This window comes from Antechinus flavipes, chromosome 2, assembly GCF_016432865.1.
Source record: "Antechinus flavipes isolate AdamAnt ecotype Samford, QLD, Australia chromosome 2, AdamAnt_v2, whole genome shotgun sequence".
Lineage (NCBI taxonomy): Eukaryota > Metazoa > Chordata > Mammalia > Dasyuromorphia > Dasyuridae > Antechinus > Antechinus flavipes.
The window spans coordinates 207,981,150-207,995,342 of record NC_067399.1 but is presented as its reverse complement, the minus strand read 5'-3'; the positions used below and the strand labels follow the sequence as shown (position 1 = coordinate 207,995,342).

Genomic DNA, 14,193 nt, shown 5'->3' with positions numbered 1-14,193 from the left:
ACATAATTAATTTTGCTATTAATTAACATAATTTCTGGTAATAAAAATACATATTAAAAAAATAAAACAATTTCTACAGTGTAAAAACCATGTTTCTAGTTTTATTACTAGAAACAATGGCCAAGAAATAATGACAACAAAATACATACCAATTATCATTGCCATTGCACTGCTATTACACTGGCCCAAAGCAGATAAAATCTGGCTCATAATTTGTTGATTGGCCAACACTAAGTCAGCCACATATGCAGTGGAACCTTGGGTACTGGAACTGCTTCCATTGCCATCTTTGCCTCCTGAGACTTTTTCTTCATCTGAAACACTGTCTGTAGTACTAGTAGCCACTGGAGCTCGAGCACTATATTCTCTATTAGTTGAAAGGGGTAACTGTACCAAAATATTGACCAGTTTTAATAAATCAAACATAAGCTGATCTCGTGTCATTTCTCCACATACGGCTTTGGCATCACCTGGACGAATTATGTTGGCAAAGAGTCCCCCAAAACATGCACGAGCACCTACTGAACTATCTGATCCACTTCGAGACACCACTTTGTCAGAACAAGTGATATAATGATGAACTAGGAATGTAATGGATTCGATAACAGCAGAAATAATGCTGACAGAAACTACTTCAAAATTCTGCTCCAGTGTGAATTCTAAGAGTTTCACTTGTGCATCCAAAGGCCCTTGGCCTGTCTGAAAAGCACCCCTGCGATAAAAGAAAAATGATTAAAACATACACATAATGAGACAATTTTCAAATAACTTATGAAATGAGCATAAGAAAGCAAATAATCTCTTTCAAGCAACTTTCTTTTTTATTTGGCACATGGCTTAAATTGTAGGCTAGAATTTTTTAAATTCATTAGTCGGCTCTCTTTTCCATTTGCTCCTTTTCTTTTATTTAAAATTATATTTTAGCCAATGTATAAAAAAGATTTTGTTTTATAATATTAAATAAAAAGAAGAAAGACTGACAGTTGTAAAGAGGGAAAAGAATCAAGATTCACTTAAAACTAAAACTATACTCCAGCTTTCTACATGCCTTTAAAATTTAATTTTGTTTGGAAAATACAGGGTGGGAAAAAATGGATGATTATACCTAATTGGCCAATTCTTCCTCTAAATCATCTTACACATAAGAACCTTCCAGGAAAACAAAAAATAATTATGTTCCCCCTAAGTTTTTTGCTCTCCAGCTCATTCATCATATTAAATATATAGATATATGTAGATACACATACATATATACACACACACACACATATGAATAAACAGTTCCTTAGGATCATCTTCACAACATGGACACAAAGACTTTCACCATCATGGTAAGAACAATTTAAATTTTTGTCAAATAGAACATAAGGTCCTTTAGGAGAAAGACAATAGCCTAATATTTTACATGAAATCTCTTCACAATATAGGTCAAGATAGCACTACTTAATAAATGTATAGACAAAGCATATATAGAACAATGATTAAAACTAAAGAAATATGTATTATTTTACACATCAAATTTTATTAAGCACCTAAAAGAGACTGTGAAAGATATCAGAGAAAGTAACATTAACTGTTACTGTGGATAAATTTAAATTTTAGTTCTATCATTTACTAAACTGAAAACTTAAGTCACCTCATTTTAATTCCCTAGGCCAAAATTTCATCGAGAAAAATGAAGGAGGTTGGACCAGATTATTTTTAAGACTCATTCAAATTCCAAAACTCTTAAGTTTCCTAGGACAGATTTAAAATGAGTTTATAGGCTAAGTTTTTTATAAATCTTAGCTACTAATATACATCATATGATGAATTATGCATGACAAATTTCAATTAAAAATGTCATCAACTACCAAAATTATTCTTTCAAAATTTATGCTTTACCTCTCTGTTGAAAGTATATGAACTAGCTTTAGCAAAAATTCACTAAATATCTGAGGACATGTTGAAGAAAGGTGTACTTGTAACCTGGTAAGAAATTCTTGCATAGCTTGAGTAGCTGTTGGGCCAACCTGAAAAAAAAAAAAAATCAAATTAGACAATCTCTTATACATCACAATATTCATTATTAATGTCTGTCACACAGGTGTATAACCATTGGGGTATGGTTAAAAGAACTGTGGTCCATAAATGTAATACAATATAACTATGCCATAATAGACATGTAAATAAAGAATATGTGTTAATATTGGATTATACTTTAATTTATGCAGAGTAAAGTAAACAAAATGAAGATAACAAAATCCAAAAAGAATGAAAACAACATGAATGCAAAGTACTGTAATATAAAAAGAAATGCAGTTTGATATTTTAAAAAGGAAAGACAATTAGCACCCTAAAGTTTATATAGAGAATATGATTTTGCAAATGATAATGAAATAAAAAAGATGAACAATTTCCTGAAATAATTCTGAACATTTTCCTTAGTTCTCATTATGTAAAAAAAATGAATGAATTATGCTAAGACACTTTAGAAATATTTTAAAATTTAAGTTTAAAAAACACAAAGTTCACAACAATCGTGAAAACATGACACCCAAAGTTGCTTTCATAACTTTTGAAATTTGTGAAACACTATGCTAAGCAATAAATGTTTCATTGAATCCTTGTAATAATTTTTACAATTTAGATGCTGTTATTATCTCCATTTTACAAATGAGGAAACTAACAAAGACAGAGATAAAATAACTTGCCCAGGGTCGTACAATTATTAAAGTGTTTGAGGCAACATTTGAAGTAAGGTATTTTAGATTACAGGTCTACTTCTCCATGTGTCAACTGGTACCCTCATTGAAGCAAGACAATCCTTTTGCACTTTCCTGATTAACTACTTAGTCCCCTAGCAGAACACTTCAACTAAAACTTTTCTTTTCCACCTGACACTTCTTGTGACTTATTAAAAAAAGCACAATACAACCACCAAATGTTTTGAACAACATTTTTTCATACACCTATCATTTCAAATTATTAGATATTTATAATATGGAATTGATAAGGCCTTATATATCTTTATATTGATTTATTTTTCTGTTTGAATGATAATTGGTGTTTGGTTGAATTTTGGTAGCATATATGACTATAAAGAAGTACATTTTCCTTTCACTCATAGATACAGATAAAAGTAAACTAGGATGTGGCATTAGTAAAAGAAAGGGGAAGAATAATATTAGAAGACATTAAACACAATTATTTCACATATGTATAAACTAAGGAAACAAAGCAGGTATACCCAGATATATGCCTGAGTCATTTTCAAACCTAAACTAAAATCATTCAAATACTTGTTAACACAGATCATTATCAAATCATTTAAATTAGATCTTGGGAAAAAAAAAATTAAAACGGGCTGACAAATCTGGAAAAAAGTGTTTCTTTACTCACATGTGCACATTTACAAAGTAAAATAATGCATTTTTCATTGTTCTTCCTCCCACCCCAGGCAATTGCGGTTAAGTGACTTGCCCAGGGTCACACAGCTAGGAAGTGCCTGAGATCAACCTTTGAATTCATGTCCTCCTGACTTCAGTGCTGGTGCTCTACCCACTGTGCCACCTAGCTGCCCTAAATAATGCATTTTTCAAGGCAATTTCTTATGATAAATAAAATGTGTTCATGTAGGCGAAAAATGTGAATAAGAAAGGTTTATCATGCCAAACAGATACATGAAATAAAGGAAACTTGAATTTATAAGAGCAGATAAAATTAAAAGACATTCATTCTAACAGTACTTTCAATACAATTGAAAACAATGTTTATAAGGTTATTCAGAGACAAAATAAAATAATGTATTCTTGCTCTAATTAATCAATGAGGAAAATTAATGGATTTAAATAACAAGATAATGAAAATTTATATTTAAATAGTATTGGATAATACAGAAAAATGTGAAAAATCTCAAAATGCCCTAATCAGAATGCTTCCTTGGCTGTCTATTAAATATCCTATTTTTAAAAATATTATTATATAATGTCTAAGCTAACTCCCTTTCACCTCCTTGTCCTGCCGAAAAGTGAGTTTGGCTCTTCTCACACCACCCTCTAATCCTTCTAAAATTATCCATGTAAACCAAACATCTAGCCAGCACGGAATAATGAGAAGGGCCATTTTTCCAAACATATGCTATCAGAATCATTGTCCAATAGATAATTGGCCTTAAGTGCTCAGTTGTCTGATTCAGGTGCACTTATTCAGAGTTTCAGCCCTTTACATTATTAGATAATACCAACAAGGCAATCTATGAAACCTTGATAAAAAGAATAAGAATACAATTTTTAGAAAGAAGAATATGATTTAATATTAAAGAAGTATAAAATAGGAATAATCTAATTAGTGAAATTTTATTATATTTTAGACTCGTTTTATAGCAGTGATTAATGTATGTGACATGTATAACCATACTACAATTAATATTTACATCTTATACATTCTTCATTCTACCTGTAAAAATTATCATTTTTTTCCACAGGATTCTGTACTACACTTTTTGTTGCTCCTATAGTTTTAGTATAATTATTCAACATATAATTAAAAGAAAATTTTATGTGACATAACTACTGTTGAATTAAAATAAATAAATAGATTTAATAAGTCAGCATAAAATTAAAGGGCAAGTGGCATGTCTTGGCATCACTAACATGCTGTACACATTGCAGACATGCAACAAAATAATTTAATTAAAGAATGTGTGATAAAAAAGTTTCTTTGCAATTTATTATTGATACTGAAAAAGCTTTATTACCTGTGGACTGTGCTGATTTGTTCCATGAGGACTAGTTCCAGAAAGAAATTTTACTAAGACATGAATAAGATTAGGATCTGACACTAGTAGATGAGCAGTACTTTCCTGTGCTCCAATAGCATTGCTTGAACCAGCTAAAGAACAAAAACATACAAAATAAAGAAAAAAAATCAGCTATACTATTAATAAAATATTTTCAATATTTTGTAAGCTATTAAATATTAAGGGTATCATTGAACTAATTTAAAATTTATGGATGTACACTTCTATGGCATGTTTTTCCCCCTTTCTCTACTATTTACTTTCTCAGACAATCACAGATTATATCCAAGTCTCAATTTTTCTCTTTTACAAAATTATTTTCATGTCCTGACAATTAATGAAATCCATGCAGAATCTATGAACATTCATTACTCAAGAAAATACACAGGTAAATAGACAATCACTATATAACTGAACAATTACCATCTTTGTTGGCCGCAAAATTTTATTTCTAAGAGTTAGTTTATTTAAAGTTATTAATAATAAGTCAGAGAAGCAATTAATGAGTTTTGACTGAACATAAATTTACCTTTGTGTTTTAGTCTAAATTAAATAGTGGCAAGATGAGGTAAAACTTAATTTAATTTCAGGACATAAAGTTTTATTTAACTTATTTCCTTTGATCAAATTATATATCTCTAATATCCAATTATGAAATAATCATTATCAATGTGAAGAATTAAGAATTTAAAAGTTTGAAATTTTGCTATGAGAACTCATGTATGATAACTATGTTGAAAACAATTTAATTCGAAAAAAGGTACATATCCTTTTGATGCCAAGCTAAAATAATACACTAGAATTCATAATGGAATTTTACAAAAGTTATACATTAAAATAGTAAAAGTTTATTTCATGATTACAAAGAAAAAAAATTTCAAGTTAACTCACAGTTAAGCTGCATGTTTGTCATGAGCGTTAGGCTATGAAGTACTAGACACCATGTCCGCAGTGAAGTATTGGGATACCATGCCAATACTGTTAAGAAGCTAGTTATTGATGCTGTAGACAAAAGAGTTGAGGATGGGATAAGACTATTTTTTTAGAAAACATTATGACAAGAATTTTCAGATCTTCAAAAGTAGGCTAGCTCTGTAAGAATGCAGAACTTAAAAAAAGCTTCCTCTACAAATGCTATTCTTTTAATATTAAAAGTCAGAGAATAAAACATGCCTCTTTATAAGTTATAAACAATTTTTCCTTATTCAGCCCTTAGATGTAAGCAAAAAAACTTTAATTCTTTTTCTAATTAAATAAAACGATCATTACTGAAATGTTACATGCACTTTTCTATGACTACACTGTTTTTTTTTCACCCTGTATTTATATATACATGGACTTATGAACATGAAGTTTTCCCCTGCAATGACAACCCATAAACTTAAAATTATCTTATGTTTCTTTGTAATATTTCATAACCTTATAAAATCACACTTCCTTAGGATATCCAAATTGATTTTCTTTATGTTAAAAATCCTAATACATCTTACTTATGACCAATCTTAATAGGCTATGAGATGACAACAGATCTCAAATCATCAACATAAAAATAAAACAACAAAAAACATACAAACATGTGTCACACACCAAATACATGTAAAATTATGTGTATATTGGGAATGCAAAGTTGAAAAAGAATACCCCCTTATTTCACAATGATTATTATAATACCATGCAAGATGCCCATAAAATTAGTACAGTTTAAAGCTTTAATTAATGATAGTATAACACATAACAAACTTTTTATTTGCATTTTTAAGATACTTATCATCCAGTTCTGAAATAACACATTTTAATTTCAACAAGAAGAGGCATTCTGCTGTTATCCACTACATGTGTGATCATTTCTGGCTTTAACACTTTCTCACAATGGTGGACTGGCTAAAGAGGCTCACAGCTATCCGATTTATTTATACTTGACTTTCTTCTTGTGAGGTGACATTAAAACTATCATCTAAGTATCAAAAACGCACTCTTTACAAACTATTAAGGCTAAGAATAGCACCTAAAGAAAGTTTTTACACAATTGAAAAGTCAACTAGAGATGGTGATTGTGTTGAATTTTAACAATAAACATCAATATTTCAAAAATTTAGATAATTAGCTTTCAAGTTTTTCCTTTTGCAAGTGAGAGTATTTTACATGTGGTTGTAACATTTATACTTTTGAAGATAAACACAAATTTTCAATAAGACTTTAGAGACTCAGTTTATTTAAAGCACTTTAATTTTGATAACTTTTTTACCTTGATTCAAAGATATGACAGGTGTCCGATTAGCATTATATAAGAAAATGTCAGCTCCATGTTCTTTATTCCCAGAGGAATTAGAATTTAGACTTAATGTAAGCCATAATTGTAAAAGGGACTCCAACTAAAAGGTAATCATTAAAAAGAAAGTTTAAAAAGCTTGGTATATTCAACAGGACAATTTTTAAAAACTGAAACATATTTAATCATTATGAAAAAAGTAATATTCCAGATTAATGTTTGCTCCTACCACCTTATTTTCTAGGTTAATTATATACACTTTATTCACTGTTAAATTCACAAATGTTTTAAAATCTGATCATAATGCATACAGTAGCACAAACACAAAGGAATAATTTTAGTCCTAAAGCTGTACTAGAAAAAACCTATTTTTATAAACCTAATTTATGTTTCTACTTATATATGTAACTTATGTAACTAAAGGCATGGGTTGTTGCTATTCAGTTACATGTATCCTTACATGGACTTTTTCTTGACAAAGATATTAGTGGTTTACCATTTCCTTCTCCAACTCATGTTACATATGAAGAAATTGAGGCAAACAGGTTTCTCATCTAGGGTCACAAAGCTAGTAAGTATTTGGGATAACATTTGAATCTGGGAAAATGAGTCTTTCTGACTTGACTCTAGGTCTAGCACTTTATCCATACATCTCATATGAATAATTATTACATAAAAATAAAGTCTGCTGTTTTGAATTTTGACCCACTGAATCAAATGTCTAATACTTAAAAAAAAAACAAATCTAACTTCACAACACACTAACACAACATCTTCACTTTTATAGACACTTTGCCTCAATGAATGTCTAAAGTAAAAAAATGATAATTTAGTGTGTTTTCAGTGTCATACCTGAACATGATGAACTTGAAGCATGGAAAAAAGTTTGTTGAAGCAAGCACTTAGCATGGGGATGGAGGACAACTGTATTATCAGCTGGCTGGGTGGGTTGGCTGCCTGGAACCCCCTTAATAATGAATCATCTGTTCCAGTGGGAGATTGGGAAACTGAAAATTAAACCAACACTTACATGATTTCAAAAGGAAGTAAGCTTAAATTTAAAATCAAGGTTCTCTTAGACGTACACACACAAAAAAAGTTAAATGACAGGGTGACATAAAAACTACCTAGAAAGGTTGCAATGACAGACTGATTTATGTATTCATCTGACTGAAGAAATGTAGTTCAACTAAACATTCTTCAAATCCCTTCCCGTATATAATTCTAGTGCATAAGATAAAGCATAAGTGGAAAAAAAAATAAGTTTATATACATTTGATGCATACTATCAACACCCAATGAGCATTTCTTGAATGTATGGCAGTATAAAATGTTAAATATGTGCTTTAGAAAGCAATACTACTCGAGGAGAAGTTATATTTAACTTTAAATAAAATGAAACACAATTGGTTTGCAAAGACCAAAGATCAGGCAGCAAATATGATAGAGTTTTTAAAGGCATAGTATTAAATAGTTTTTAGTTACATGTTGGAGATGTGTTTGTTAAGGCCTGCAAAATGGAATCTGCTTCCAAAGTAGACATCATTTTCAACATGAGCTCTGCTTGTTGTTCAAGTCCAACTTCTAGACGGGCATCCAGAGCTATAAGATCAAAGAAAAAAGAAATAAATTGCACAAGTGAACCACATACCTATATGATAGAAGCTATATTACCCACATTTTTTAGATTAAAAGTTACATACTCTGTGAGATAAAACTGGAAATATTCCATATCATTCTTAATTTATTTCCACATAACATAATTTATTGAATTCTTCTCTGGTTGATAAAACAAATTTACTTTTACATTCTGCCCTGAAATGAATTTCAAGTTCTATTGTTGTAGAACTATTTCTTTCCACTTTGTTGGTTTAGCTATTCTCCCCAATTTCATTTTAGCTATCATTCCCACTTTCTCATATTGCACTCATGGTATTTGGATTGATGGACTCTAAATATGGTTTTCTTCAACCCCATAAATATTTATTAACCTCCTAGTAAAAATTCCCAGATATTGATAGGTGAAAGAAATATGTAAAGACTGTCTTTATCCTTAAAAAGCAAGAAGAGTGCAGAAGAGGAGTCAGGGCTGGATCAATATCCCAGGGTCCATCAGAGGGAATTTTGTTCTATAAAGCTGACATCAGGCTGAGAAACAGATGCTATAAATAAAGGCTCTGGGAGGAGGTTGGTCAGCCATTCTTCAAACCTCCAATCACAGAGAAGAAAAAACGAAGGGAGGTGATATCAAGCACACTGATGATATTTGAGGTGATGGATTAACATTGGGAGGAGTATCTGAACACAGATAAAAAGGGAAGATTATAAAAATCTTCTAAAGCCCTATTCTATCTCATATTTACTTTAGGCCTTTTAATCTTCTCTACAAAGAAAGCTGCCTACAGAATATGACATGCAATAAAAAAGGCTTGTTAAAACTCTGGCCTCAAACACTCATTAGTGTGACTAAGCAACTCACTGGCTAAATTTGCCCCAGTTTCCTTATTTGTGAAAATGGGAATATAAGGGCAATTACCTTACAAGATCACTGTCAAGATCAAATTAGAAAATACTTGCAAGGTATTTTGCACAAGGTATTCCTGGCATACTGTAGGTACTATATTAATGCTAGCTGTCATCATTATCAACATCTAAATGGTGTCATACCCTTAGGAAAGTAATATCCTATAGAAATGGTTCTTTCAAGTGCTTAACACAGTACCTAGAACACAATAAGTACTAGATAAATGTTTGAAGGAATCAATTAAAAAATATGAAGAAATATATATACCATTACAACATACTGAAAGGGTCCAGATTATATTTATTCTCTGATGATAAATGAAAATTTTAGAAAAGAGCAAAAGAAAACCTTAAAGGAAACGGTCCAGTTATCTCCCATATATATGCAAAGATGACAAAAGTTTTCTGCATAGATGCCAATAAAGAATATCCATTAGAGAGACCATAGAGAATAAATATTAAATAATGCATATATGTCTGCACTGCAAAGACTATAAGCACTTTGAGAAAAGCAAGTGACTGATTTCTCTGATTGTACGTCAGTACCTTACTCAATGTTCTGAAAAAAATTAGATTGGTTAAGCTATGTTCATTAAACTAGTTTTTACTCACATCAAAAGTGTGTGCGTGTGTGTGTGTGCGTGTGTGAAATTGTCCTAACAATCTATTTTTGGGATGACATTGTGTTGATTGTGAAAATTAACACCAATGAAACTAAAACCAAGTAAGAAATAAATCTTAATGCAAAAATCTAAATAGTTGAAAAACAAACAGTAAAAAAATCAAAAGGCTATTAACTGAATGTCAAATGAATTGCAGATAATAACTGATTATGGAATTTTCAAAAAATAAAAAAGTTTAATCAAATATTTAGAAAGGATAGCTAGACTTTACCATTTTCCTATCCAAAGTGATCCTAAAAACCTCGACCAATTTACTAAGCTGTTACTTGAATACCCAATGTTTAGATCCTGATAACTGAAGAATAAACAAATGAAATTTCAAATATGTATTAAGGACAACAAAATCATACTTATCACAACAGACTCCTGTAAACTCTCAGATGACTCCAGTTTCAATTTCATTAACTTAATTTTTTAAATAAAGTTTGAAGACTACATAGAATAAATATTGACATCATTAAACTTAATCTGCAGGCTCACTCACCAAAAGTAACCACTTGATGAACTCTACATGTTCATTCATTAAGTGAAAAATATAATTTTTTCCTCTTTGCCTGCTAGTTTGTATGTACCAGGTCATTCACTCAATAACTACAAAACCAGGAACTCTATGCTAAAAAAAAAGGGTACTTCCTTTTTTTCATCAATTCTTATTTAAATCAAATTATATTTACATTTTTTTTACATGCTGTTATAAATTTGGGGAGATTTATTAAAACTGTCAAAAAAATTTTCAAAGTAAATCTTTTACTATATTTGTTTTTACTTTAATGAAAAACCCAGATGCCTTACAAAATTTTTCATTCAATGCATGTATATTTTAAAATAGGGAATTAAAAAAAGATGAATAAAATGAATCAAAACTGATTTATTATGTACGTAAAGAAGAGATGCATTCAAAATAAGTATCCTAAATTGTCCATAGTACTTATTTTGGGAATTTACAACTACATAAAACGTCATGTAAAGAAAACAAAATCAGGGGCAGCTAGATGACAAAGTGGATAGAGCACCAGCCCGGAAGTCAGGAGGACATGACCCTTGGCAAGTGATTTAATCCAAATTGCCTCAGCAAAAAAAAAAAAAAATCTTATTAGTTTGAGGCCTAATAAATAACACTCCTATTTAAAAATGAGATACAATGGGGTCTTCATAGTGAGACTTCTGGGGTTGTGATCAGGTATATACTGACATTCAAATTTGGCTGAAGACACTGTGATTTTAACTTTATCTTAGAGATGAATTGATATAAATTAGTGGAGGCTATTTTCTAAACTGATGGCATCACAGATTCTTCTTTCACATAAGAAAAAAAGTCTTAGGAGACCTGCTGATCATTCCTACATTATGGTCAGTCACTTTACATTTCATTAGGAAAGACCAAAAAAACAAAAACAAAAACAAAACTCCAACAATACTTACCCTGAGAAACTGACACACTAACAGTCTGTGATCCATTTTTTTCTATGGTTGCTGGTGGTTTTGCTACAGGAATTCCAAGACCTCCAATGTAAGGGTTATAATTGTAGGTACCATAATCAGCACCCCAATAATCATACCAAGTACTGCTTATAGGCTTGATAAAAAAGAGAAAAAAAGAAGAGACTGTATTTTTCCCCATTTGTTTTGATGAAATCTTCTATGTATTAAATTCTCAAACACAAAGTACAATTCACATTTATGCTTACTGGTTATAAGTAATATCAAGTATATGTTTAAATAAAATGTCATTATGATTACTTCCTTAATCTACAGAGAAAACTGAAACTATTTACAAAACATTTAAGAATTACACATTTTATATTACAAATTAATTCTAGAAGGTCAAATATGGAAAAACGTAATTCATACTTCATCCAAACAACACTGTATTGTACCATACTGATTACATAATTCCTGATTTACATGCAGCTAATTCAGACTAAAATACTCTTGAACACTTATCTTTAATGCACCAATTAAATCCTCTGAAAACAATTATCAGATTTTTTTTGAGGAAAGTTTTATTACGGTTGACAATAACTTATAAGAAATTTTATTAACTTCTTATATTAACTTTATGACATATCATTTCAAGCCAATATCTCAAAGAATTACATAATATTTAATGTTGTAAATGGTATAAACAATGGCCTAAGTTGTAGAATCAAAGACTCAGTTTTTCTGTATACAAGAGTTATTAAACAAAACTGATTTTTTAAAAAAATCACTACAAATTAATTTAAATATTTAAAGTATCCCATACCTTGAAGACTTTGGCAGCAAGAGGATCTTTTTCCAAATCGATATCTAACGGATCAATGTCAACTTCCATCAGATCTTGTAATAATTCGAGGTCAATTTCTTTATCTTTTTCCAAAGATGAAAGCGGGGGAGCACCTATGATTGAATTTGTTTTTAAATTTATAATGAATTACCTGAACTTTGGTTTAAAAACATACCTAAACCAATTTTAAATTTAACAGCTAAACAAATCATGTATGAAGTTTGATTGGAAAACTGAAATGTCATTTCAAAGTGTTATATAAAAGTCTTCTAAATATAAAGAGTATTTTCAAAATTTGGGTTATTTTAGTGGCAGCTAGGTGGTACAGTGGATAGAGCACTAGCCCTGAAGTCAGGAGGACCCAAGTTCAAATCTGTCCTCAGACACTTAACACTTCCTAGCTGTGTGATCCTGGGCAAGTCACTTAACCCCAATTGCCCCAATAAATAAATAAATAAAAAGATAGATAAAGAAGATGAAAAAACAGTTATTGTATTAATAAAAACAACAGTAAAAATATTAAAAATACTTAATATATGCTAATTTAAGATAGAAAACAATTTCATATTACAAATATATTTATTCACCTGTGATATCATGTGTCAGAGGTTCATCAATAGTTTCTAGCAATTGAACTGAAGACTGTTGAAGAGAATCATCAGAGTCACCAGTTGTTGTTCCTACATCTTCTCCCACTGCTCCTTCTTCCATAGCTTCAGCAGCAATTGGTGCTAACAACTCTCCTGTGGATACACAACAGCTCTAATAACCTTTTTCTAATAATAAAATTTAAAACAAATTAAGTCATTCTCTTTAGGTTTCAATAATGAAAAAAGTCAATACAATTCATTATATATTTTGTAAATTATTTTTACTTTTAAAAAATTTTAATAGTATTTAATTTTTCCAATAACATGTAAAGAGTTTTCAATTTTCATTTTTGTATCATGCTGAATTCCATTTTTTTTTTTCCATTCCTTTCTTCTTTCACCTCTCACCAAGATAGCAAGCAATCTGATATAGATTATATATGGACAGTCATATTAGAAAAATTTCTGGCCACCACAAAAAAGAGCTGCTACAAACATTTTTGCACATGTGGCTTCTTTTCACTCTTTTATGAGTTCTTTGGAATAGAGACTTTAGCAGTAAGACTAATGGAGCAAAGGATATGCACTTTTTGATAGACCATTGGGCACAGTTCCAAACTACTCTTTCAAATGGCTGGATTAGTTAACAATTTCACCAACAATAAATCAGTGTCTCAATTTTCCCATTCTCTCCAACATTTGTCATTATCTTCTCCAATCAACTTAGGGAATCTAATAAGTGGGTGGTAAAATCTCAAAGTTGTTTTAATTTGCATTTCACTAATGAATAGTGATTAGAGCACTTTTTCACATGTAGTTTTCTTTTTTATCTCTTCCAATTATTTTTCATTTTGCTTTGTATATCAGGATTGCTACTCCTGATTTTTTTTTTTAATTCAGCTGAAGCATAATATATTCTGCTGCAGTCTTTTACCTTTATTCTGTGTGTCTTCCTCCACACACAGAATGCTTCTTGTAAACAACCTAATATAGGATTCCAGTTTTTAATCCACTCTACTATCTGCTTCCATTTTATGGGAGAGTTGATCCCATTCACATTCACAGTTATGATTACTAACTCT

The 14,193-nt window shown here is 30.4% G+C and overlaps 1 protein-coding gene across 1 annotated transcript in view; it reads right to left on the bottom strand.

Moving 5' to 3' along the window:
- The window catches only part of BIRC6 (baculoviral IAP repeat containing 6), a 300,333-nt gene that overhangs the window by 132,431 nt on the left and 153,709 nt on the right, over window positions 1–14,193 (bottom strand). The window contains exons 37-46 of the mRNA XM_051976128.1: window positions 13,109–13,264; window positions 12,501–12,634; window positions 11,678–11,831; window positions 8,535–8,651; window positions 7,902–8,056; window positions 7,026–7,152; window positions 5,672–5,782; window positions 4,739–4,872; window positions 1,885–2,012; window positions 150–712 (exon numbers count right to left, since the gene is read on the bottom strand). Of these exons, the coding sequence (XP_051832088.1) occupies window positions 150–712; window positions 1,885–2,012; window positions 4,739–4,872; window positions 5,672–5,782; window positions 7,026–7,152; window positions 7,902–8,056; window positions 8,535–8,651; window positions 11,678–11,831; window positions 12,501–12,634; window positions 13,109–13,264 (1,779 nt within the window). The remainder of the gene's footprint in view (window positions 1–149; window positions 713–1,884; window positions 2,013–4,738; window positions 4,873–5,671; window positions 5,783–7,025; window positions 7,153–7,901; window positions 8,057–8,534; window positions 8,652–11,677; window positions 11,832–12,500; window positions 12,635–13,108; window positions 13,265–14,193) is intronic.